General features: G+C 34.8%; 1 protein-coding gene across 6 annotated transcripts in view; it reads left to right on the forward strand.

Moving 5' to 3' along the window:
- Positions 1-25,869, forward strand: part of Ubxn2b (UBX domain protein 2B) — a 79,779-nt gene that overhangs the window by 19,190 nt on the left and 34,720 nt on the right. Inside the window, exons 5-12 of one of the 6 annotated variants that reach the window (XR_002393957.2) lie at positions 350-459; positions 2,919-3,056; positions 6,078-6,239; positions 7,654-7,852; positions 8,390-8,453; positions 21,274-21,368; positions 23,844-24,008; positions 25,010-25,846. Coding sequence is in view for 2 of the 6 variants with exons in the window: in XM_021256096.2 (XP_021111755.1) it covers positions 350-459; positions 2,919-3,056; positions 6,078-6,239; positions 7,654-7,816 (573 nt within the window). In the remaining 4 variants the exon portion in view is untranslated. Of the gene's footprint in view, positions 1-349; positions 460-2,918; positions 3,057-6,077; positions 6,240-7,653; positions 11,167-21,273; positions 21,369-23,843; positions 24,009-25,009; positions 25,847-25,869 lie in introns of those variants that run through there. The other 5 variants (XR_205129.4, XR_002393958.2, XM_021256096.2 and 2 more) reach the window with 5 other exon arrangements.

A 25,869-nucleotide genomic window follows, 5' to 3' on the forward strand; every position in this document is an offset into this window, starting at 1 on the left:
CAGAGAAGAATATGGGTGGAGGTGAAGGAGCAGGGTGGGAGTAACAAGGTATCAGCTGGATCCTGTCTTCCAATTGCTTTAATTTTCTCAGTGAACCATGAGTGGTTGTACTTTAAAGCCAAGGTCCACCTGTAGGACCTTTGGTATTTGTAACCATTGTCAGTTTAAAAAAAAAAAGTCTGCTAAGCAGACATACAGTTCCACATCTTTTAACTGTGAATAAAGAATAGTACAAATATCTCTGTATTTTAAATTATGTAAATGATGTATGTTGTTAGATAATCATATTTGCAACTTAAATTGTTTGATGGAGATGATTCTTATACTTTTTATTTTCTATGTCCAAAAGGTTCAGATTTTGCTTAAGCTGTGGAGCAATGGTTTCAGTTTAGATGATGGAGAATTGAGACCTTACAATGACCCAACAAATGCTCAATTTTTAGAGTCTGTTAAAAGAGGGTAAGATGTATTGTTTGTATCCTATTTGTTACCAAAAGTGAGACTTTTTTTAACAAAATATTGTTCAATAGTGTACTAGTTTTCAACAATTAGTTACTGGAATGTATTACATGGTAGTTGCTAGGGAGAATGGATATTCTGGTTCTTTGTTGGGAAGGAGCATTGGATATTGGCCTCTTTAAATCTAATGAATGTATGGATTTAACTCCAAGAAGAAGCATTTTAATGTAATAAATCAATGAATTGATTAGCATGTCGCTGCCAATCCACTAAGCCACTGTCCTGCTTAGTATTGACAGTGTGATTCTCAGTGCATGTACTTCTGAAATTCAGCAGCATATGTTAGCTATCTTTTAAAGTGGCATTACTGCTGGCAGATTTCAGAAGGGTAGTTTGAAATTACATTTTATAAAAATGAACCAAAAACAGTGCTTTACCCCATCCGAGGAACATTGTAAATCACATTCTTGCTAAAGGTTGGGGAATCAAGTGATTTTGCTATGATAATAAAAACTTTTCTGCATTATCATTTCACTGGTTAACAACTGGATTGTTCCTGAGTAGAAATACAACTAAACACATAAAGTTAATGAAACCAGAATAGATTATATTCCATGAAGGAACTGAAGGTAAGGATTTTGTAAAAGATGAAATATGTTCAGGGAAAGTGGCTGAAGTGGAGTGGAAATGAAATTATGTGGAGTTCAATTAACGAAGTAAATCTGAAGAAAAGGCATTTTAGATGAATTAGCATGCATTTTGTATTTAAATTCATCATAGATAATGTCAAGATACCTACCAAGCTAAGCCAAGAAATGCTATAAATCATTGAGAAAGGTGGGAAGCTGTCCTGAGAGCCAGTATATGGTGGTACATACTTGAATGTAGCAATTTAAGTCAATGCCGTGGAGTTGAAAACTTGCAAAGTCACTGGATACAGTTGGGAGCAAATGGATGGGGAAATGTTCAACTGCTAAGTGAAAACTAGTCTTGCTGTTGAAATTGATGCTAATTTCCATATGGAGATGAAAAACATGCTGATGATCTGATTCTGTAATAAAGATCAAAACTAACTTTTTGTTAAATTCATACACTTTGTAGGTTAATGTTACTGTTCAGACAAATGGCATCATGGGATTTTTAGATTTGAGCCATTTCACCAAGTATAAGTTATGATCAAGAAGAGTTTTAGAAAATAGATAATGTGAAGTAGGAAGAAAAGGGGCAAAGGGGAAGGAGAAGTGGGAGGGTAGGGGAAAGGAAAGAAAGGAATGAAATTAATATGAGAAAGGAAAAAAATGGAAACAAAGTCTTTGTAAATAGGGAGGGGTGGAGGGGTTGAAGGGAGGGCAGGGGAAGGGGGAAAAAATAAGAACCAAGATACATTATGTAAAGGTACAAATCTCCAATTATGAATGTCATTATATTGTATACCTGAAATGTACCAATAAAATTAGTCTCAACTGTGTAAGACCCATTGTTCCCTTTTTGCAATATTTTGTATTACTATCTTCACTGTCCTAAAAGAATTTATAGATAATATAATCTTCCAGTACACATCATTTCTCACAAAATTGATATAATTTTAATTCTACCTTATAATTGATATAATTCTACCATAAATATACTAAATAATAGAGTAACTTATCCGAAATTGATAGCTATTTCAATTTATAAGTGCCTGAGTATGACCCACTAGCAGAAGTAAGAAGTCATTAGTTTATTACTCTGTAAAGCCTAGCACTGCTCATGTAAATGTGACAGATATAAAAATAGAATAATGAGATACGTGAAGTTGTCAGCTTAGTTACTATGAGTAGCATTTCATCTAACGACTTTTAAGTTCCACACAAAGCAAAGTACAAGCTTTCCTCAGCTTAAGTGGCAGACAAATTCTTGGAAATTTCAAAGCATATTAATAAAATATCCCAAAAGTCTTTTTTGTTTATTTGTAGTACAGAGGTAAGCTTTAGGCTCAGTCATTACAACAGTATTAGGGCACTCTTGATTCTGTGGAAACTAGGACCAGTCTTTGTTTGAGATGAGTCCCTCGTTCCCTTGCATCTTCATTCCCTGGCCCTCCCACTGCACTACAGTAGTCCTAACTAGTCACCCAACGATCAAAGCACATCTATTAGTTTTCAGAATTTCCTGGAGGGAGTTTAAAAATAAATGTTTACATTAACTAATTATCCTCATAGAAATTTTCTAGTGCTAATTTAGATACCAATTTCTGTGTTATATTTTAACTTCCTAAATGCACTCCAAAGTCACTCTGAGAAGCAAAAAGTTTCTGTGTTGAGAACCACAAAGAAATAGTGTGGGTAACTTGAAGAAAGATTTATGAGGACTGATCAGTCAACATGGAAATTTTTAAGTTAAACAAAAATTACTCTTTTGCAGTATAGCTCATAATATTTTTTAGAAACATAATTAAACTTTTTCCCCATCTTTTTAAGAGAGATTCCCTTGGAGCTTCAGCGACTGGTTCATGGTGGCCAAGTGAACTTGGATATGGAAGATCATCAGGATCAAGAATACATAAAACCTAGACTGAGGTTCAAGGCTTTTAGTGGAGAAGGACAAAAACTTGGAAGGTAAAAAATTGCAATGAGAAAAGTAGTTCTTTTTTCAACATGAATTTTGAGACTATAAAATAAAGGCCTGTGATATAAAACTGAAATCTGAACTACGAAGACCTTCCTGGTATAATTAGATATACAAATCTGGTAATATTAGTAGCTAATACTTAACAGTTACCACATTCCTGGTATTATAAGCACTTTACATGCATTAGATCTCTTAATAACAATTCCTTGAGATACTTATTACTCCATTTTGCAGATGTGATAATTTGCTCAAGATGATTGAACTAGGAAATGAAGGATTTAAACACTGGCATTATGTCATATGCCTCTTTTAGATTGCATGGTTTCAAAAAGGGAAATTGTAAAGGGCTATTGATTAGATTAAAAGGTGGATATCTTTCATCACAACTTGAAGCATCCCTATCTGCCTTAAGTAATTACTTAGATCTTGCCATAGGAGGGGTGTACTTAGATTGGTGATTTTCATTGGGGTTTTTATACAGCCAAATTCTTTCTTCAAGTTATGGAAGCCCAGTGTCTGAAACCTGAGCTTCTCTAGCACAGAAGGGAATTGCCTCGAGACATTTCCAAAGATCTCCTAAGACTTTGAGGAGCACAATTTAAAACTAGGGGACATGTCAGAATGTATGTGTGGAATTTTCATACAGTCTTCATAAAACATATAAAATAGGTTGGTAAAGTTACCTTGTTTGTTCCCACATTACTACAAGTGACGTGGGATTGTAGGGTTGGTGATGCCACAGTGTATCATTGTGTGTACCCTTTATTCCTTTTTGTAATAATTTCCCTTTTGTGTCCCCCTTAATGCTTTGTACAATAGTTATCTTTTCTCCTCTCTCAGAATAGGAAGGAATTTAATATTGATTCTTCGTCTCTTTTGTGTCTCCAGGCTTTCTTTCTCTGTTCTTTTCTCCTGATAGCGGTTGCTTCCTGGAATATATAGGGAATGCAGAAAGATGGGTTGACCTTGGTGTTTGTTTTCTTTTTTTTGGATTTAAACTCATCACTATCCCATCACAGGTCTCCTTAGAAATGCTCTTCCTTATCTCTCTTTCCTGCCAGCCAGGTCAGGCTTCTTCCTCCTTGTTTTGTTTGCTTGTTTGATTGATTTAAAATTATAACTAGGAACCCCCCCATTCATTTTCTAGCCCTTCTGATTTTAATTTGGTGTTTATTGAAATTATGTTTTTTAATTGCAACAGGGAAAATGTCCTGTGATTTCTCTGCTGTTTGTGTGTTTAAATTTATGACCAAGAATTTATATTTAAATGTAATCTGTGTTATTACAGTAAACCAATTTAAATCAAAGAGGGTAGCGTAAAGGAAAGACTGCTGAGAAGAGCCATTGTTTATAATTTGCAAATTCACCTCATGAATATAAGATAAGCAGGTTATCTGATGATACTATCTCACAACCTTTTTCTTGGTAAAGCAAATAGCTAGAGAAAATGACAAAAAAAGAAAAGAGGAGCTGATGGAAGAGAGATCAGTGGTAAGAATGCCATGTTAATCACTAACCATATTGAACAGAATTTTGATCAGAGAAAGCAGATCTGCTTGCTATTTTAAGTAAGTTTTTTAAGAGTTTTGGCTAGTTTATTAACATCTAGGAGCAAACCAAGCTTTCCTTGTCAGGAGAAGCAAATATAAAATAACACTGTTATAAAGAAAATAAATACCTGTGCCTTCTAGCAGGTTCTCAGTGCCCATGAAGCTAGGGACACTAGGACATTCCATCATGCCTGTGGTAGAAGACCCAAACAGCTCCACCACCTTGGTAGCCAGAAGAGCTGTACTGCTTCCCCTTCATAGTGATCACTTTTACTGTACAAGTACAGTAGTTGACACTCAGTATCTGCAAGTGCATGGTCCAAGGACTCCTGTGCATAAGAAAATGCACAGATGCTGAAATCCTGTATATAAAGTGGCACAGTCATGTGCTGCATTACAACACCTCACTCAACAGAGAACCACATATATAGTGGTTGTCCCATAAGATTGTAGTGTAGCTGAAAAATTTGCACAGTGCTTTGTTTGTGGTGATGCTAGTGTAAGCCTCCTCACTGCCAGTTTCAGAATACATACACCTATGTACACTACACAATACTTGATAATAAATACCTGTTACTGGTTTATGTACTTAAATGTTTTACTGAAGTTTATTGTAAATAAACTTATGTCATGCTGGCAGTAGCCTTATACATCTCTTCTTTGCCACATTTCTTGACTATGTCATTTTCTCCTGTTCTTGATTTAATCTATTTTGTTCATCATTGCCTTAGCAATATGCTGTGCTATGTACATTTGTAGTCTAGGTAGACTGTACAATCTTCCCTGCTTTTGTAAGCACACTGTATGATGTTCACACAATAATGAACCCTGTGAATGAAGTCACTTATTACTGCATGTCTCAGAATTTATCCTTCTACTTAAATGAGGCAAAAGTGTATTTACTTATGACCTATACCCATCCTTCTATGTACTTTAATTCATCCCTAGATTATTTATAATATCGAATACAATATAAATACTCTGTAAAAATCTGTTACACTGCATTGTTTAGGAATAGTGGTAATAATTTTATTTTTCATGTAAAACTTAAATGAAACAAAACTATGTAAAAAATCTCACTGCGGTCTGATAAATTGAATGACAGGAAAGTTTTAAGTAGCGGAGACTTTAAAAGCTAAATATTAAAGTTGATATAAAAACTCTTGTGCCAGGTAGTCTGATGAAATTCTAAAAAGATAATTGTGGAAAGGTTAGAAAGTTAGACTTCTGAGAGATGTTAGATAGATATAGAACCATAGAATACAAAAGAATCTTAATACTGTACAATGAAAGAAGCCAGATGGAGTAGAGAAGACTCAAGCAAAGCCATGTTCTTTCTTCTCCAGAAATCATGAGCGATCACTTGAGGATCAGCTGTACATCTAAGTATTTATCTTCATTTTTTCATGTTTCACTTATTCAGATTTGTATTCTAAATCTTAAATTCTTTCTTCTTAGCCTTACACCTGAAATAGTTAGCACACCTTCCTCCCCAGAAGAAGAGGACAAATCTATACTTAATGCAGTTGTTCTTATTGATGATTCAGTGCCAACTACAAAAATTCAAATCAGGTTAGCAGATGGGAGTCGTTTGATACAAAGATTCAATAGAACACACAGGTAAGCTTATTTACCAGCAGAGTATCTAGTTTGCTATTACTTACCCAAGTAAAACTATATACACCTTAAGTAATTATAATATGAAATACTTTACTTTTGAAATAAGTTTTTGTCAGAAGGAATAAAAGGATAATAACTATGTATAAGAAATGAAAGATAGTAATCATTCTCTATAAACCATCCAAATACTAACGTAATTGCAGATACCACACAAAAATAAACCAAAAGCTGTAGTTTTTCACTGCTAACAAAACCATATGAAGTGGACTCAGACTTAATCCAACATAGTAGAACCTTAAAGAATTTATGGTAATTCTATTTGGGATTAACTTTCTGTATAGAAAATTCTACATATAAATATGTACAGCATAAATACAGCTTAATTATGTTGTCTAGTACTTCAAATAAATTAAATGTCCCTTTAATATTAGACACTGAGATTTGTTGTGCACATAAAATATTTTTATTAATTGAAGCAAGATCCCAAGGGATACATTTATGATCTTAGTTGAGTTGCTATGATTATGCAAGAGGAATTTTAAAAAATTATTCTTATAATTTACACTTTAGACTAATCCTGCCATATGCCAATCCAAGTTACCTTTTTCTTGGCCATATGCTGCTAGTGTGTGTTATACTTTGAAAAAAGCAGGGCTTGCATTTTCCATAAAACAATATTGTTAATAATTAACTGTATTCATGGCTTGGGATTTAGCTCAGTGGTTCCGCCACCTGCCTCGCAAGTGCAAGGTCCCAAGTTCGATCCCCGGTACCAAAAAAAAAAATTAACTGTATTCATATTCCACCTGAAGATTGTTTCTATTTTTCAGGAAAAGTAAGTCTCAGGAATACTCCAAAGTTAATCTTTATGTTTTAGTTTAAGGCGAAGATAAATTCTTCCTCTGAAATAAACAAAATGTAACTTAAAGGTATAACATTTTTAAATAAGAATTAGAATTGTATAATTTTAAGTATGATGATCTGAGTTTAGCTAAAAGCTCTCATAGAAATGTTTAGTGAAGTAAGTTAGACATACAAGTTCAACTATCACAGTTTCTCTTATATAAGAAACAAAAAAAAAGAGAGAGATAAATAGGAAATAGTTCAAATACTTCCCCAAATTACAAATTCCGTTGTTTTAAAAATATTTCAATATATATGCAAATTGGCTTCATAATACTACATTTATCTTAGTTTGTTGAGAAAAAAGATTTGTGTTCCCTGTTTCCTTTTGTAAGAATCTTTTTGATTTATGTCTTATAGTCTGAATAACTACTTTGAAGATAACAATACCCGGTATAATAACTATTGTTAGTCTCTTACTATTTGATTATGAAAGTTTGTATTTTTTTGTAAAATTTTAAAAAATTTTAAATATGCCTTTTGTATAACATTTTTTTTTTCATTTCTCTAGGATCCTGGATGTCCGGGACTTTATTGTACAGTCTCGTCCTGAATTTGCAACTCTTGACTTTATTCTTGTGACATCATTTCCAAATAAGGAGCTAACAGATGAAAGCTTGACACTACAAGAAGCAGATATTCTTAACACTGTGATACTTCAGCAACTAAAATAATATTGCTCCTATCCATTCAGGTGCATATAGGAATAGGTAATGTGCCATATTAATAAGAAAAATACTGTACTTCCAGCATTAAAAAAAAAACCAATTATTTTTGTTGATTGTACAGATAAATTTTGGTTTTATTGGTATTCTATTGTCCAGGCTTAATATAGATGAGTATGGAGGTATAGATCTCAAGATAAATATGTTTGAATTTTTAGTTGCAGGGCTAATTTATGTTGATAACTTATAAATATCTAGGCAAACCAATTTGTTACATGCTGAGCATTAATTAGCAATATTTGTTGGAGAGAAAATGAACAAAACCCCTTTTTGATCAATGCATTTGGTAAAATTTGCACTAAAGTTTCTTAATGCAGCAATGACCAATAGCCATTAAGAATTTCTTTGCTCAAATAAGTTGAAAATTTTTTGTAATACTTAATGAAAAGTATATTCTGATTTTGAAAGTATTTGATCATACAATAATTATTTCTCCTATTAAGGATTTACACACCCTTTTTATTTATTTAGCTACATTAGTAGTATCACAAAGTACAGTTTGATCTTAAATTTATTTTACAGAACTATGACCATCATAAACTAGAATCAAAATGATTTATAAATCAGCAGTTCTTATGAAGATATGGTAAGCAGTGCTTTAAAATCAAGTAACTACGGGCCAGGGATTTAGCTCAGAGGTGCTGCCGCCTGCCTCGCAAGCACAAGGTCCCAAGTTCTATCCCCAGTACCAAAAAAAAAAAAAATCAAGTAACTACAATTCCTCCCAGAGCCTGCCTTGATCACATTTATTCATTCATTCAACAAATTTTTCTAGGGGCTCCTTTAAATATACTAAACACTGTTCTATTCAAACCACAATTCTATTCCAGAACAAAGTTACTTTAGAAATACAAAAATGTAAATTCAGTTAGACTGGATCTAAAGAATGACCAGCATTATTGTTTACATTTCTGCTGAAACCAAGTATTTCTCCAATGTGGTGCACTACATCAGAAATTATATATAAGATTCCCAGACCCCACTTCCTCTTTGATCACCATTTCTGGTTAGTTTTGTATTGCACCCAAGAACAAATTACAAAGTTTGTAGCCTAAAGTAACATAGATTTATTTTCTTAAACTTCTGTGGGTTAAAAGTTCAGTATGAGTCTCACTCTGCTAAAAATCTATGTGTTGATAAGGCTTCATTCCTTTTAAGAGGTGCTAGAGGAGAATTACTTCTTGATATTTCAGCTTCTAGGGGCTATCCTAATTCCTCGACTTGTGGTCCCTTCTTTCATCTTAAAATCCACCTTTGGATTTCTGACCCTTCTTCTGTGATCCCATCTACCTGATAACACTCAGGAAAAGTTCTTTGCTTGTAAGAACTTACATGAGTAGATTAGGCCCACTAGATAATCGAGGATTATCTCCTCATTTTAAGGTACCATTGTAATCTTAATTACATCTGCAAAGTGTTTTGGGGTGGGGGGTGTGTTTGTGTGTGTGTTCATTCATTTAAGGTTACTTGTTCATAGGTTTGGGAGTTGGGACATAACCTTTGGTGGAGGAGCATTATGCCTACCTGTCACATTCCACCCCTCTCTTAAATGATTCACATGTGCCATGCCAGATAAATTTATCCCATTCAAAGGTGCTCAGTAGTCTAAACCTTTAACACATCAACTCGGAGTGCAAAATCCTACTTGAATTTCACCTCTCAGAAGTCCCACATCTCACCATTGAAATCATCTCAATTAAAAGACTTGGGGTGGGATTCCACAGGCATAACTTCTCTCCACCCCTGAACCTAGAAATTAAACTGTGCCCTCCCATATGTAATTGCATTTAGCTGTAGAATAATAGTTACAGACATTCCTGTTCCCAAAGCAGGAAATGGAATGAAAAAGGGAGCCAAGCAACTTAAAAATCCAGCCAGGCTCACACCATTAGGTTTCGAGGCCTAGGATTAGTCTGAAGCTCACAGCCCCTTTCCTTTTCACAAAAGTAGCTCAGTAGTTTTATTAGCTTGTTTCTTCCATTTGTATCATGCTCTCTATACCTTTCGCTTTAAGATGGCAGAGTTTCTTCTGCAGCACCTTTAGCATCGTGATTCTACTAAAAGCATATGGACAACCTTTTATGTAATCTCTGTGATGATTTAGGTATTCTCTGTCAACCTCCCTGCTTTCTTTATGCACCCCCCCAGCATTAACTTCTAAATTTCTACTAACAATCTGTTTAAGGAAATCTGGATTCTATCATTCCCCTCAAAATTCTTCTAGCCTCTGCCACTGCTCAATTCCAAAGCCACTTCTGCTTTTTTTAATACCTGTTACAGAACATCCCACTTCCAGATTTCTAGAAAAATCTTTTATCCCTATTCGCTGCCAGTTGATTTGAATGGGATCACTTTTCCTGGGTCACTGGTGATTTCAAAGGCATAAGATAGGTGTCTGAATACACAAGTGCTACTGGAATTACCACAGGGCCAAAGTATTGGTCTCTGCACTGCAGAAAATTTTCCTCAATGCCATACAGAAGAGTCTTCCTAAGTCTTCCCTGAACATAGGAAGCACTGCTTCTTTCTCTTTATTAAAAAGAAGTTGGGTAATAACAACCCAGTTAAAAAGATTAGCAGAAATAAACTACCTTTTAAACAAAACAGAATCATCATCCTATGGAAATGATTTATTGGAGGAAATGAACTTTTTCCCCCTGTGGCATAGGATCTTGCTGTGTTGCTCAGGCAGGACTCAAACTACTGGGACTAAGCAGTCTTCCTGCCTCAGCCTTCCAAGTATCTGGGATTATAGGTGTGTACCACTATGCTCAGCCAAAGTGAACATTTGTAAATAAAAGGGCATTGCCCTGTTTTGGATTAAGAAAACAAGGAAGAATTATTTGAAAAATTAATTTTTTTAAATTATTTTCTTCTTGTACTTTATCAGTTCGGTGGAGTACCTATAGATGGACATACAAAAACTCCTGCCATTGTTTTGTATATAATGGTCTTCCAAAACAGATTTATTTACATTAGGAGAGGGAATTAAGCTTCCAGAAGAGATGAACAATATGTTTATATGTGTTACATAATGTTTTGCTTCATTGAAAGTCATTTTCCTGAATTATTTTTACTACTGCAGTCACTGTCTTTTAAAATTAATAATCATCAAAAAAAATTTAAAAATAAAAATAAAAATAAATTTAAAAAAAGAAAAAAATAATCATCTCAAAAAATCATAAAAATGAGCAGTTAGACAAACATGTGAAGACAGTCATTTTGCATGATGTCTGTAATCAAAACTTTGAAGAATCTGGTTACCAATAAAGTATGTTTTCATTGATACTCATTGAAAATGTTTTTTAAACTGTCTTTTGTAGTTCTGTTAGAGTGGTTAAACAGATTATTTTAAACATGCGTAACATTTTGTGTGATTTAATTTCTGTTGGTGCATCATGGGGAGGGGGGCAGACAGACTTCATTGGATGTATTTAAAGACACCACACTTACTTAGTAATGCAGTACTTTTTCTGTGAGGTAGTCCTTAAGGTATGTGTGTGATTTAGGCAACATCAGAAGATAGCCAAGAGACTGGAGGTGTGAAACTACTGCTGTTTTTTCATCATGAAATTCTTTCCTGTCTTTCTTCCTTCAGTTTGCATTGGCATGGCAGCACTGGGAGAAACAGCCTAAAGTTAGTGAAGGTACTTAAGACAGTGACTTTTCTCACTTTACCCTTGGAAACAGAAAAGTATTAAAATGAGGACTACATGTCCTTTTTATTTTATGTCCTTTTTTGGTAAAAAATAATTTATTAAAGTAAAAAACACGTTGCTATTAATCCTTATCAAAATAATTCCCCACACTTTGAACACACCCATTGTTCTTACCTTTCTCTTTGTTTCCTCTGTTTTTTATTAGTATATGTTTGTGATACATAATAAATACATTTATCATGAGAAAGGTACATGTACATATCACGTCTTGATCCTTTTGCCTTTCCATCTCCCTCATCCACAAATCTTTCCATCTCCAGAAAATCTGTCCCCGTTTTCTGTCTTTTATTTTGCTCTTATTATCTATACTTCAAGTTTCTCATGTAAAACCATGATAGTTAACCTTCATGTGCCTTTGTGTTTTTATCTACATAACATACCTTTCACTATACTTCTTTTTAATTATTTTTATTGGTACATTTTTGTAGTATACAATAATTACATTCTTTTTGGGGAGTTGGTACATGCACGTGACATTTCTCAATTCTTTTTTTAACCCTTCTCCTTCCCTCTCTCCTCCTCGCTGCATCTCTTGGACCCCTTCTCATATGTGTGTGTGTGTGTGTGTGTGTGTGTGTACATTATACATATAATTTTTTATACATGATTGATCACTTTCCCCTTGGGGACTTGGTGCATTGTACCCAGTGCTTCACAATCCCACCCCCTTTTTTAAAATCTTATTTCCTACCCCTTCCTCTCTCCTCCCTCCTCTCTGTTCCCATCCCATATGCCAAAGATCCATCTTACTATTTCCTGTTGTCTGTCTTTAATTTTGTACTTTATTTATATATTAGGATTCTCATAAAAGAGAAATCATGTGATATTGAAGCTGTGTGTCTGATTTACTTCACTTAACATTGTATTCTCAAGATCCATCCATTTTCCTACAAATTTCCAAGTTTATCTTTGTTTATGCCAGAGTAGTGCTCCATTCTGTATAATACCACATTTTCTTTATCTACTCATCTGTTGATGGACATTTAGGCTGTTTCTAAGATTAAACTTTTATGAATTGTGCTGCTATAAACATGGGAATGCATGTACCACTGTAGGATGATGTCTTTAACTCTAATGAGAATATACCTAGAAGGGAAATAGCTGGATCAAATGGAATTTCATTTCATTTTATTTTGTTTAGACAGGGTCTCACTATTTAGTCCAGGCTGGCCTTGAACTCACTATGTCGCCCACACTGACCTCAAACTCCTGGTAATTCTCCTGCCTCAGTCTCCCAAATAATAGGATTACAGGCATACACTACCATATCCAGGTTGCAATTTCTATTTTTAGTTTGTTGAGGAATGATTTTCGTGGTGATTGAGGACTGATTTCCATAGTAGTTGTACCACTTTATACTTCCACCAACAATGAAGAAGGAAGGGTTTCTTTTTCTCCTTAGCTTCCAGAATTTGTTATTATTCATTTCTTCAGTATAGCCATTCTTTCTGGAGTGAGGTATAATCTTAGTGTTGTTTTAATTTGCATTTCTAGAATAGTTAGCAGTGTTGAACATTTTTTCATGTATTTATGGCCTTTTATACTTCTTTATCATTTCAGACACCCATTTTTTGGTTGAGTCTTCCAATTTAAGGGGCCATCTGGTTTTTTTGAAGTATTTATTCTAGATATTAGTCCTTTGTCTGAGGAGTAGCTGGCAAAAATTTTTTCCCATTCTGTAAATTGTCTCTTTATTCTATTGCTGACTTCCTTTGCTCTTCAGAAACATTTTAATGTGATGTGATCCTATTTATTGATTCTTGGTATTATTACTGGTGTAACTAGGGCTCTGTTCAGAAAGTCTTTGCCTATGCCTATGTCTTCAGGAGTTTTACCTATTTTGTTTTCTAGTAGATTGTTTCTGTTCTAATGTTTGAATCTTTGATCCGCTTTGATTTTAGTGTAGTGCATGGTGAGAGATACAGGTCTTAGTTCAATCTTCATCATGTGGAAAACCAGTTTTCTTAGCACCATTTTTTAAGGAGGCTATCTTTCCTCCAGTGAAATTATTTGGTCCCTTTGTCAAAGACAAGGTAGCTGAGTGTGCCTGAAGTTATTTCTAGATCTTCTGTTCAGTTCCACTAATGATCTATAAATCTGTGGGGGGATTGTTGTTGTTGTCATTGTCTTATTTTTTGTTTTTGTTTTTTGCCCATACAGTGCTGTTTTTATCACTGTAGCTTTGTAGTATAATTTGAAGTCTGGGATTGTGATGCCTCCTGCCTTGCCTTTGTTGTCCAGAATTGCATGCTATTCTAGGTCTCTTCTTGTTCCATGTGAACTTTAGGATTGTTTTCTCTAGTTCTCCGAGGAGTGCTTTTGGTATTTTGATTGGGATTGTGTTAAATCTGTGTAACAGTTTTGGAAGTATAGCCATCTTGACCATATTGGTTCTGCCTATCCAGGAACAGGAAATATCTTTCCATTTTCTATCCTCTACAAGTGCTTTTTTCAGAGTACTGTAGTATTGATTGTAGAGGTCTTTCACTTCCTTGGTTAGGTGGATTCCTAGGTATTTCACTTTACTTGATGCTACTGTGAAAGGTATTACTCCCCAAAATTCCTCCTTAGTGACTTTATTATTGGTATGCAAGAATGCTATTAATTTTTGAGTGTGGACTTTGTATCCTGCTACACAATTGAATTTGATTATTCTAAAATTAATTCCACTTAATTAATTATAATATTAATTCCACTTTTGGTGGAATTTTTGGGGTCTTCCATGTAGAGATTCTTGTCATCTGCAAATAATTTAATTTCTCCCTTTCCTATCCATATTCCTTCATTTCTTTTTCTTGTCTGATTGCTCTGGCTAATGTTACTAGAACTACATTGAACAGGAGTGGTAATAGTGGACACTCTTGCCTTTCTCCTGAATTCACAGGGAATGCTTTCAGCTTCTCCCTTATTTAATATATTGGCTGTTGGTTTGTCATAGATGACTTCTATCAGATTGAGATAAAGACCTCCAATATCTATTTTCCTAAGGGTTTTTATGAGGAATGGATGTTGGATTTTATCAAATGCTTTTTTTCTGCATCTATTGAGATGCTCATGTGATTTTTTTTGCCCTTGCTTCTCTTTATGTGGTATGTTGAACCATCATTGATTTGCGTATGTTGAACCATCATTGCATCTTGGTCATGGTGTATGGTCTTATTGATGATTTGTTGTGTTCTGTTTGCCAGTATCTTATTGAAGTGTCTTTGCTTCTGTGTTCATTAAAGAGATCGGCCCGTAGTTATCTTTTCTGGATGGGTCCTTTTCTGGTGTTGGAATTAGAATAATTCTTGCTTCTAGGAATGACTTTCGGAGTACTGCCTTCCTTTCAGCTTCATTAGAGTTTGAAGACTTTTGGCTTTACATGTCCTCTAAAGTTCTTGTAGAATTCAGCAGTGGATCTGTCAGGATCTGGGCTTTTCTTAGTTGGAATTTTTTTTAATTACTTCTTCAATTTCATTGATATTAGATTATTCAAGATTTTCATATCTTCTTGGTTCACCTCTAGTAGTTCATATGTATCTAGGAATCTATCCATTTCTTCTGAAATTGAACCAACCAGTAATAACAATATATACATTCTTCTCAGCAGCACATGGGACTTTCTCCAAAATAGATTACATACTAGCCAATAAGCATACTTAAGTAAATGTCTAATTTCTTAATTTGTTCTGACACACATTGATTATTCAAGAGGGTATTGTTCTCTGGAAATGTTCCCTAGTATTGTTAATGTCACAAATGTAATATGAGTGTTGGCTCTCAGAAATAGCCTATTAATAGCAACAATTATGTGAGCCTAGTAATATCAAGCATATCAGCTTATCATCCAAAACAAATTAGATAGAAACATACCATAAGAATCAATTATCTACCACATTTAATCCTAGAGAAGAAATCCATAAGTAGAGTGTAAACATCAAGACAACCCAGGTATTGAGCCATAGCTAATAAATGCATCAACTATGTCTCCACTAATGGTCGATAAGAATTCAACAGTTATTTTTTAGAGTTAACTACCTAAGACCAATAAAGCTTTACAGTTATACTATTAAAAATACAGGTGGTTGGGAACAGAGGAATGCAAGAAGAAAATTTTGAAACCTTAAACTATGAAAGAGGAGAAAAGTGGGGCAAAGGATCCTATTGGGAGATAGAAAGAAGTTTTTACAGTTAGGTAAAGGTAACAGAAAAAACTAACAAGAAATAGGTGATAAAAGAAATTATAGGAAGAATAAAAATAAGAAAAAATTAAAGGGAGAAAAGTTAGAAGTGAGAAGAGCAAAAATAAAGAGAGAAATATGAAGTAAAGAAAATAACCTCAGTAAACAAGTGAAGAAGAAACGCATACACACACACATGCACACACACATCAAAAACAAAGAAAAAGAAGAGGGAAAAGAAATTTCTCTGATTTTAAGTGTGGTTTCCATCCAAGATCTACAGTCTTGGGGCTGGGTCCAAGTCAAGACCCCAGATCCATGCTGCATGCGATTATTAGCAGAGAGTAGGGCAAGAGTGCCACTGCTGTGACTTTCAAATCCAGAGCATCTTGGGCTGAGCTTGGCCTCTAGCTATAGGAGTGGCCCTGTGTCCTTTAGCTCAGCCCTGAGGGAGTCTCTTTCCAGCCTGCTCCTAACCACAGCTGTCTGTCACCCAGTCACTCTGGGAATGTAACACTGGGAGCCCTGGAGCAGAGCCATGAGGCTACTCTGGGTCCCAGGTTGAAGCAGTCAACCCTTACTCTTAGGACTCTCAGTGAACAGTCTGTCCGTGCACTCTCTCCAGGGATATGACATGTTTGTGTTAGAGGCACTCACCAGCTATTGCCTGTAGGAGGACTCACTGGTAGCAGAGTCCCACACTCTCCCTGCAGATCACAGCAATTGCTACTCGAGTCTGTTCTCCTTTTCTCCATGAGGACTCCCTGGGTCCCCATCATTCATGCTGTCTCTATGTTTGGTCTCCTTTTTACCTCACCTGCAAGCCAAGACCCATAAGGCAAAAGTTAGGGAGAAAGTGCAGATGGTTTCTCCTCTGCATTGTGTTCTCCAGGTTGTGTTCCCTGGGATCTACTCCTTTTTTTTCTTCTTTGAGTTGTTTTCCAAATCTGTTGTCTGAATCTTGGAGAGGTTGAGTTGCTCACTCCTCCATTTTTATCCTCACTGTACTTTTTGGAAAATAATTATCAGAGGTCTCTCATTGTAGTTTCTATACTTGGCAACTTTCCTATTTTTATTTTTCACTTTTATCTTTATGGAAAAGGCTTGTTTCTTCAGATGTTAACATAGTCTGTCATTTTTATCTTAGTAAGAGCTATAACTTAGTTTTCTGTGAAAATCTTTAATTAAAAAGTATGATAATAAGTATTCAGGTATTGAGACATCAGAAAGGTTGAAAATAAAATCATGAACTTAGTTGAGAACAAGTGGAAGTCCTACTCCCAGTATCCTAAAATGAATAAATTGGTCTAACTTTTGAGCATAGAAAGTGGTACATAAAATAAATATGTTACCAATAAAGTAACATCTTTTCTACCCAATAATACCAGATTCAACATTCTGTGGGATAAAGTGATCATTTTTAGTATAGTGAAGTTACATGTAAATGTCACGCTTTATATATGCATTCATAAAATACTGAGGTTAGGGGTTCCCCCCTAGAAAACCTATTTTGAATATAATGTGAGTAGATGTGAGTTGAAATATTGAGTGCATAGGTGTTCTTTGGCAACAGAAACTAATCTTTATATTTTTAATATTAAGCACTAAATGTATAATTCATATCTAATAAGGAGTACATATATACCTTAGAGATAACTGTGGATTTGTCATCTCTCGGGAGCCCACTGAGAGTAAAGTCATTTGTTTATTTGCCAGCAGCATGTTATGGTAAATGTCAGTCTCTCAAGCTTCATCATTGTCACCTCAGCTTAATTTCTCCTGGGAAGCTTTCTTTGATGGATTATTCTAAAGCTTTCCCTTGTCTTTCTCAGTCACCTTACCTTATTTACCATAACAATAGAAATTACTTGCTATTTTTCTTGTTAATTTGTTTAACTTTTGTTTCCATCTGCTAACATTGCCTCTTTCTGTTCCCCAAAACTCTCCAAAAGCGAGTTCCAAGAGAGGAAGGACTTTGTTCTGTACCCCTCGTACAATGCTGTACCCCTAGAGCCTAGGATAGACTTTTACAAAAGTGTAGGAGTCACTCAGTAAATAGTTAATGATAGAAGCATGAATGAAAAATGCAGGCCAGGGATTTAGCTCAGTGGTTCTGCCACCTGCCTCGCAAGCGCAGGGATAGGAGTTCAATCTCTGGTACCAAAAAAAAAAAATAGTATGAATGAAAAATGCAACCTTCTGGACATTGGAAGAATATATGTGTTAATGTTTTTTAAATGAGAGATTCAAAGTGATACCAAACATTTGTTTGTTTTTGCATTGCTAAGGGTCAAACCAAGGGCTTTGCATATGCTAGGTATGTGTTTGTCTTAGTCACTTTCTTGTTGCTGAGACAAAATACTTGACATCCAAAGGTTAAAGGAGGAAAGGTTTATTTTAGCTCACAGTTTGTAGAGGTTTCAGTCATAGTTGTCTGTTTCTAAGGCAGAGTGACATGGCAGAGAAGCAGTTCATGGTATAGCCGGCAGGAGACAGTGAGCCTTCCTTCTTTCCCTTTTTATTCCATTCAGGCTGTAAGTCTGTTGTAGGCTGATGCCACCTACATCCACGGTAGGTCTTCTCATTAAGTAAATCCATCATCCACACCCAGAACTATATTAAGCCAATAAGTGGACTAATCTAGTATCACATACCCATGATCCAGTTGCTTGAAAAAGCCCCACCTGTGAGCTCATGAGACTTTGAGGGCCATCTAGATAAAAACCGTAACAGTGTTCTGTTCTTGAACTACATTCCCAGCCCTGTTCACACATTTTGATTGGGTTTTAAAAGGAAGAAAAGATGTTTTAGAATTGTCAGCCTTGGTTCCCTTCTAGAGAAGTAGGATTTGTAGCTATGAGTGAAGTATCCTGGCAGTTCTTCATGAGAGAATTGAGTTAAAAATATTAAAGAATGCCTTCCTGTGCCACGTGTAGTAGTGCATGTCTGTAATCCCAGCACCCAGGAGGCTGAACTAGCTGTGAATTCGAGGGCACCCTGAGCTACATAGTGAGACCCTGTCTCAAAAAAAAGCCTTCCTGCAACTGACAGTGTGCATAATACCCAAGGATTTGTAAATCCCAGTAATAGTAAGTGCTGTGATTCTAGGAAGTTTGGAGATAATATTATTCTAGGAAAATGCACTCTTTTTGGTAACTCTAATTTGATTACTCAGAAACAACCTAAGATATCCTGATGACTTGTCATGTAACTTGATTGCCTGCAATATGATTTTTCTAAGAGATTTTGTTTATATCTTTATACAGGCTGTATAGTGCTATATACCTATTACTTAATATAGCTCATTAAATTTCACATGATGTGTTTAGACATTGGAGTTTTATTTTAGAATGGAATGCCTCATCATTTATTATTTTATGACTTATACCTCAAGAATATGAAAGAGGAGCTAATGAAATTTAACAACAGTAAATTAAATATTCTGAAATATATATAAATTTCTAATTGAAAAGCTACTGAAAATCAAATGATACTAAAGGTATTAATCATGTGGCACTCATGCCTCTAAAATGAACTCTGAGAAACTGTTGACTTTGGCTGAACTTATGAAGAAAATTCTCACTTTCATTATGTATTGTTCTTGTTTTCTAAATTACCTCCATTATGCAATCTTCCATGCAAGCAGAGGCAGCAGAAGTGAACTAGAGTTACCAATTTCCAAATAACCTTGATAAACAGATAAGAAGGTCTGCAAACATGCATGAGTCTCTGTATTCTTGGAATTATTTTTCAAAAAGAAAATGATGTCATAAAACTCCTCATTTTGATCAGAGAATATCCTTAAGAGTTGGTTCTCTTTCATGTATGTTAAATACTAGACCAGTACTCAATTTTCATTTCTTTTTGTTAATTTATATAAATATAAATCATATGTTTATTTGACATTGCAAATGGCACTGAAGGGCCAGAGATTTAGCTCAGTGGCACCGTGTCTGCCTTGCAAGCACAAGGTCCCAAGTTCAATCCCTGGTCCCCCCCAAAAAAAGAAATGGCACTGAAGCTTATACGCCTAAAAGATCAGGGCTTCTCCATATATAATCCTTGAAGTAAGAAATTACTTTTAACACAGAAATGTACAAGTATCTTAATTCTTTTTTTGTTGCTTTAGTCCTTTTGTTTTTGATAAAATGCAAATGCAGAGCAGCTTGATTGGACTGCAGATAACATCCATACCTCAAAGAGTACATGACACACATTAATTTGATCTGGCCTCCTCAGATACAAAGGACCACTGGATATTTCCCAAACTAGCTATTTTCCTTCTTGAATTAGTTTTTAAATTAAGAGGATCTACTTTGTTAGTGAAAATAATAAAGATGTTTAAATCTCTTAAAGTGTTTAAATATATGGCTGAAGTTTTTATTTCATTCTTTGAAATAGATCTGCTAATTTCACTTTTATATTTCCCCAGACCTTTTACTTAGATAATTGTATTTAAGTATATGCAGAAGCATGTTTATTTCCTCATCGTTCTTCCTACTATAAAACTTAATTATAGTGGATATGCCAAAATTTCTGAAAACAATTTTTACTGTACAGGAAGGTAGTTTTTTTAGTTTAAGTTTCCAACAAACATGTAAACTTAATTTCCATTATTTCTCCTGTCTTTTTGAGTTCATTGCCATATTCATTCATTCTCATTCATATTCTCTCTCTCTCTCTCTCTCTCTCTCTCTCTCTCTCTCTCTCTCTCTCAGCTGTATAGCACAGAAAAATGTTTTGTCACATCTTTACATGTAAAATTGCACACATTGGTGCCAGTTCTTTTGCCACATAAAGTATTTACTTGTTAATAAAATAGTGGTTCTCTACAGAGCTGCTTTAAGTATATTTGGAATGCTTTAATTACAAAAATAAATTTATAATCAAATTTTGAGGTCATATAAGTTGTAAATGGAGATGTATCTGTAATCACCAACTTAAAATCCTTTCTAAACATAAATCCTCAATATTTCCAGTATGACATCACTTAAACTTTTTCCTCCACATATTATTTCATATAGTCTTTGCAAGAACCCTAGAAGAGAAAAGGAGTAAATATTATTTCTCTTTATTTTCTTGGGGAAAATGTTAAATGACTTGTAAAGATTTGCATTGTAAATAAATATGAAATTCCTCATCTATGACAAAGTTGGGTTAACAATTGAAAAAAAAAATTTAACATGACACAGGATCCTTGAGAAATGAAGACCCAAAGACCCAGAGAAAACTGTTTAGGTTCCATAAGGAATGGACAGCTATGTAGAAATATGAATGGACAAAGGGATCTGACCTAATGATAACAGAGGGGATCCCAGCAAGGCCTGTGTGTTCAAATTATCCTTGGCCTCTGTTGGAACATTCCTTCCTCCTGGTTACGAGGCAGGACCTCTGTGGTATAAGGCTACTCAAAGAAGAGGGGAGAGAGACTTTCCTAGGTTTTGAAACTTGCTTTGGGGAAGAGGGCTTCTAGTTTATATGATGTGTCTTAAGGAATTCTGATTTCTATGAATCACTTCTGCAGGGAACTGAACCTATGACCTCCTGCATGCTAGGCAGGCAATCATTCTCCCAGGACCTTCATCCTGAGCCCTTACACATCACTTTTGCATGAAAAAGGTGAGAAGTCAGAGAATCCTTCTGAGGCCTTCAGGTCTCCTCTGATTCAATGGACTAAGCATATAAAAGTGCCATACTTTATGTTAATGAACCCCAATATTAATATTTTCCTTATTTCTTAATAGTAATCTGCAATGTACATGCAAAAATATGTGGATACTCATTTTACAGATTACCATAAGAATTAAGTTGTTTTCTAACAGCTATAGATTCACTGCCAAAAATAGCTTTAAGTGAAATGTTGATTTATAAGGCTTTAGTAATTTGGGTTCTATTTAACTCCTGTGAAGTGTTCTAATACATGTCAATATTTTGTTACATTTTTCCTCACTGTTTGCTATTGTAGTTTTGTTTTTGCCATCATATCCAGCAACTTTGTTGCATCAAGAATGATGTGGCAGAAGAAGTTTTTGAAGAAAAAAAGAAAGAAGTATTTGAAGGCTCTGGAACAATTATTTAAGAATATGTCCTTTTAAAAAAAAAAAAAAGAATATGTCCTTTTAAGCTGGAGATACAAATCTTAAATTCCTTAAATTACTCTAATGCATAAATTTTGTATGCTTAGTAGACTTGTAAGCCAGAAAAGATTTTGCTACATCAGACATCATTTCTGGGCAGCAGTCAGATATATCAAAAATGCTATTGTTTATTACATTTTTACATCTTTCATAAAATGATTTGGATCTTACGTAGCAATGAAGGATATGAAACAAGGGAAGAACTGTTTTCACCCACCAATACATATGTGTAGAAGAGTAGCTACATCCACTAGGTACAGAAAGGTGTGTGTGTGTGTGTGTGTGTGTGTGTGTGTGTGTGTGTTTGTGTGCGCGCTTGCATGTGCGCTTCAACATATCATCTAGTGGTAAATACTGGGGGCCTTGGGCCCTGTTAATCAGTCCCTGTTAAAACGTTTCTAATAGTAAAACATAATCTTGTAGTTAGTTACATTTGACATGTTGACATCAGGGTGTGGGAATATGGTTAATTATTCTTATCTCCACCAAAGGGTATATAGATACTGGGAAAGACTTTCATCAGTGTCTGTCCCTTAGCTGCTTTAATAAGTAGAAATGATCAAAGTTACTTGTAAAAATAAGAACTAGGAATGACCCCAGACAATCAGTATCATTTAGTAGTGCTTTTTGTAACTTGCAGTATAGATAAGAAATACTTGACTAAATATGATTAACATTCTCAAATGTAATGTTAGATTTTAAAAATATTAAGTGTCAGTATAACAGGCCTTGGGTTCTTTTTGGCATAATATTGCCCATTAAACATCATCCACATGTTCATCACTTGAGTGAATTGTTTACTGACCATTCTACTTGAAACACATTTTAAATACCCCACTGAGTTCTTAAACTTCCTCATTAATACATTCTTCATTGAAATGCACTGCCATAAAATTGAGTCTTTAACTTTTTTCCCATTTTTTATCCATTTCATATCTTCACCTTTTGTTTTCCTTGACTAAGTTCTGATTTCTCAGATTTCAGTTCTTGATTATTTTTTTACCTTTGCAGTCACCATTTCTCATGATAGTAAATTCTACTTTGATATTTACCTTCCCTTTATCCAAAATTGTTTATACAACCTCACAATCACCAGTTTTGTTAACACACATTTGTGGCAGAATTGCATAATGAAAATGAAAAGAACTGGCATAGAATTAGAGGTACTAGATTCTTTACAATATTTCCACCACCAGTGTGTTAGAGTTCTCCAGAGGAACAAAACTAATGGGGGAGAGACAGGAGAGAGACACAGAGAGAGAGAGAGAGAGAGAGAGGGATTGACCTGTGCAGTCAGGCTGAATAGCCCACAATGACACAGGCTAGAGAGCTGGAAAAATCAGTAGCTCTCAGTCCAAGAAGCTAGAAGCATGAAAACAAAGGACAAGTGATGCAGGCCCAGTGCAAAGCTAAAGGTCTGGAAGCCCTCTGGAGAGTTGCTGGTACAATACTATGTTCAAAGGCTGAAAGATCTGGAGTCTTACAAGCATAGGCAATGGCAAAAAGTGCACGTACTCAAGAATTTTGTGTGGGTGTGTGTGTGAGAGAGAGAAAGAGAGACAGAGATTTGTCTGTTCTGCTTTTTGTTGTACTCGGGCTCCCAGCTTAATGGATGGTGTCACCTACCTTCAGGGTACGTCAGTTTCTTAACCCACATGCCAATCATCTCTTGAAACACCCTCACAGACACAGGGCCGTGTGGTTTACTGATTTTCTCGGAATATCTCAATCCAATCAAGTCAGTAACTAAAATTAACTACCACAACCAATTCTGAAAGTCCCAATTTTCTCATCTCCAGGATCAGGAGATTAGAACACAGTCCTTCTGATATGGTAATTATGGAAAACAGTATGGGAGCATTTCAAAAAAACTGCCATGTGATCCAGCAACTTCATTATTGGATTATGTAGTAAATTAAATCACTTGTCATAACCTTCACTCCCATGTTTATTGCAGCATTATTTACAGTACACGAGGTATTGGAACAATCTAAGGATCCTACAACAGATGAAATGGATAAGGAAAATATGATATTTGCATACAATGGAATATTGTTCAGCCTTTACAAGGAAGGAAATCCTGTCCTTTGTGATACCATGGATAAACCTGAATGACATTCTGGTAAAGGAATTAAGCTAGACATAGAAAGATAAATACCATATGGTCTCACTTCTATTCAGAAAGAAAATACAGAATACTATTATATTCAGTAACAGTAAAATAGTGATTGCCAGAGTTTGGGGGATAGGAGAAAAGAGATACTGATTAAAGGGTGAAACCTTTAAGTTATAAAATAAATAAGCTCTGGAGAGCTAATGTACAATGTAATTTGACTATTTTATACTTGAAATTTGCTAAGAACATAGATCTCAAGTGTTTTCATCACAAAATATGTGTTAAGGTAACAGATATGTTAATTACCTTGATCGTGGTAATCATTTCACAATGTATATGTATATCAAAACATCACTTTGCATACCTTAAATATATACAATTTTTTTTTTTGTCAATCATACCTCAGTAAAACCAGAAGGAAAAAAAATAATATGACCTTTCAGTTCTTAGTTCTGCTTCTGTTTCACAAAATTAAGCACTGGCTAACAACATGCCAGAAGATGTTATGATGGGTTTAAAAGTAGACAAGTGAGAAGCAATACATAAAGCCAGGGAAAAGACAACTTATCATTTCCTTTTAGGTTTTTCTAGTAAGAGAATTTGAGAATTATTACTGAATCAGTCTAGTAAAAATCTATAAAATAGCTTTATTTATTTATTCATTAACAAAGTCAATGAAAATTTTGCAAAACTAGTACAGTTTTCCTAAGCTTAATGCTTAATAGCTTTAAAACAGACTAACAGTATGTTAGGGTCTAACTACACAGTCCTACTCAACAAAAATAATAGCATAGAATACGTCAGTCGTTTTTAAAATGTCCAGTAGGATATTTAAAAATGTGGGTAACAATTCATAACAGAACAAAGTTTGAAAACATTTACCATAGGATTTCAGTTCAAATTTTTTAAAAAGCTTACCATTTGTACCCCAATTTTAACGTCTAATATTCTTCACAGAAAGTAACCAGGGTTCCTTGAAGAAATGGCTAATTCTATGATTGTTACAGGTAAACCTGGGTAAATCCAGGTTATCTTATGGAAAGAAAGAAAATTTCCAAGACAGAATTATGTCAAAAAGGCATAAAAGCTACATTGATACATTTCTCGCTGGCCTAATTTGGTATCATCTGAGCGTAAAAATTCAACTGCATCATTCTGGGTCTATGAAAATCTGGAAGTCCATGATAACTCTGAAGTCATTAAAAAGCTCTTTGTCACCATTGGAAGTGGCCATTAAACTAATGCTTCACAATGGGTAAGTAGAGTGAAGAGCATTTATCCTCCCCCGTTAAACCTGCATTTCTGAGTACCTGGTAGCCCTAGTTGATAAATCCAAATTGTACTTTATAGAAGAATGCCAATTAATGCATGTTGATGATGATAGAAATGTGTAATCACTATTCTGCAACCTCTGATGAAAATTAGGCAATAGTTATCAGTTGGTGTAAAAATTATTAAATGCTCAATTGATAGGGAAATAAATTTTGTATATGATTTCCCCAATGAATGGGTATATCTATGTATATGTATATATATAATGATTCCATTCTTAACACAAGGTGAAAATCATAGCTAGACAATGGCAGAGGAGAACTGAAAATAAAATTACACAATGAAGAATATGGTTATAGTCATCCTATTTCATTGACCAAACTTAGCATTCATAATAGTGGAACAGCCAGGTATTATCCATATCCTAATACATAACCTGTGGTGCATACATATCACCTTTGCTACTCTGTACCGAAAGGTTAACTTGAATCTATGAAGCCTTTAGTTGAAATTTTCAGTTTATAGGAAATTCATAAAAGAATAAGTTGCCATAAAGAGGCAATCAGACAAATCCAGAGCGTGAAATGTTTTACAG

Source organism: Heterocephalus glaber, unplaced genomic scaffold (genome assembly GCF_053883595.1).
Source record: "Heterocephalus glaber isolate CG9 unplaced genomic scaffold, H.glaber_assembly_v1.0 deba00001553, whole genome shotgun sequence".
NCBI classification, from domain to species: Eukaryota; Metazoa; Chordata; class Mammalia; order Rodentia; family Bathyergidae; genus Heterocephalus; species Heterocephalus glaber.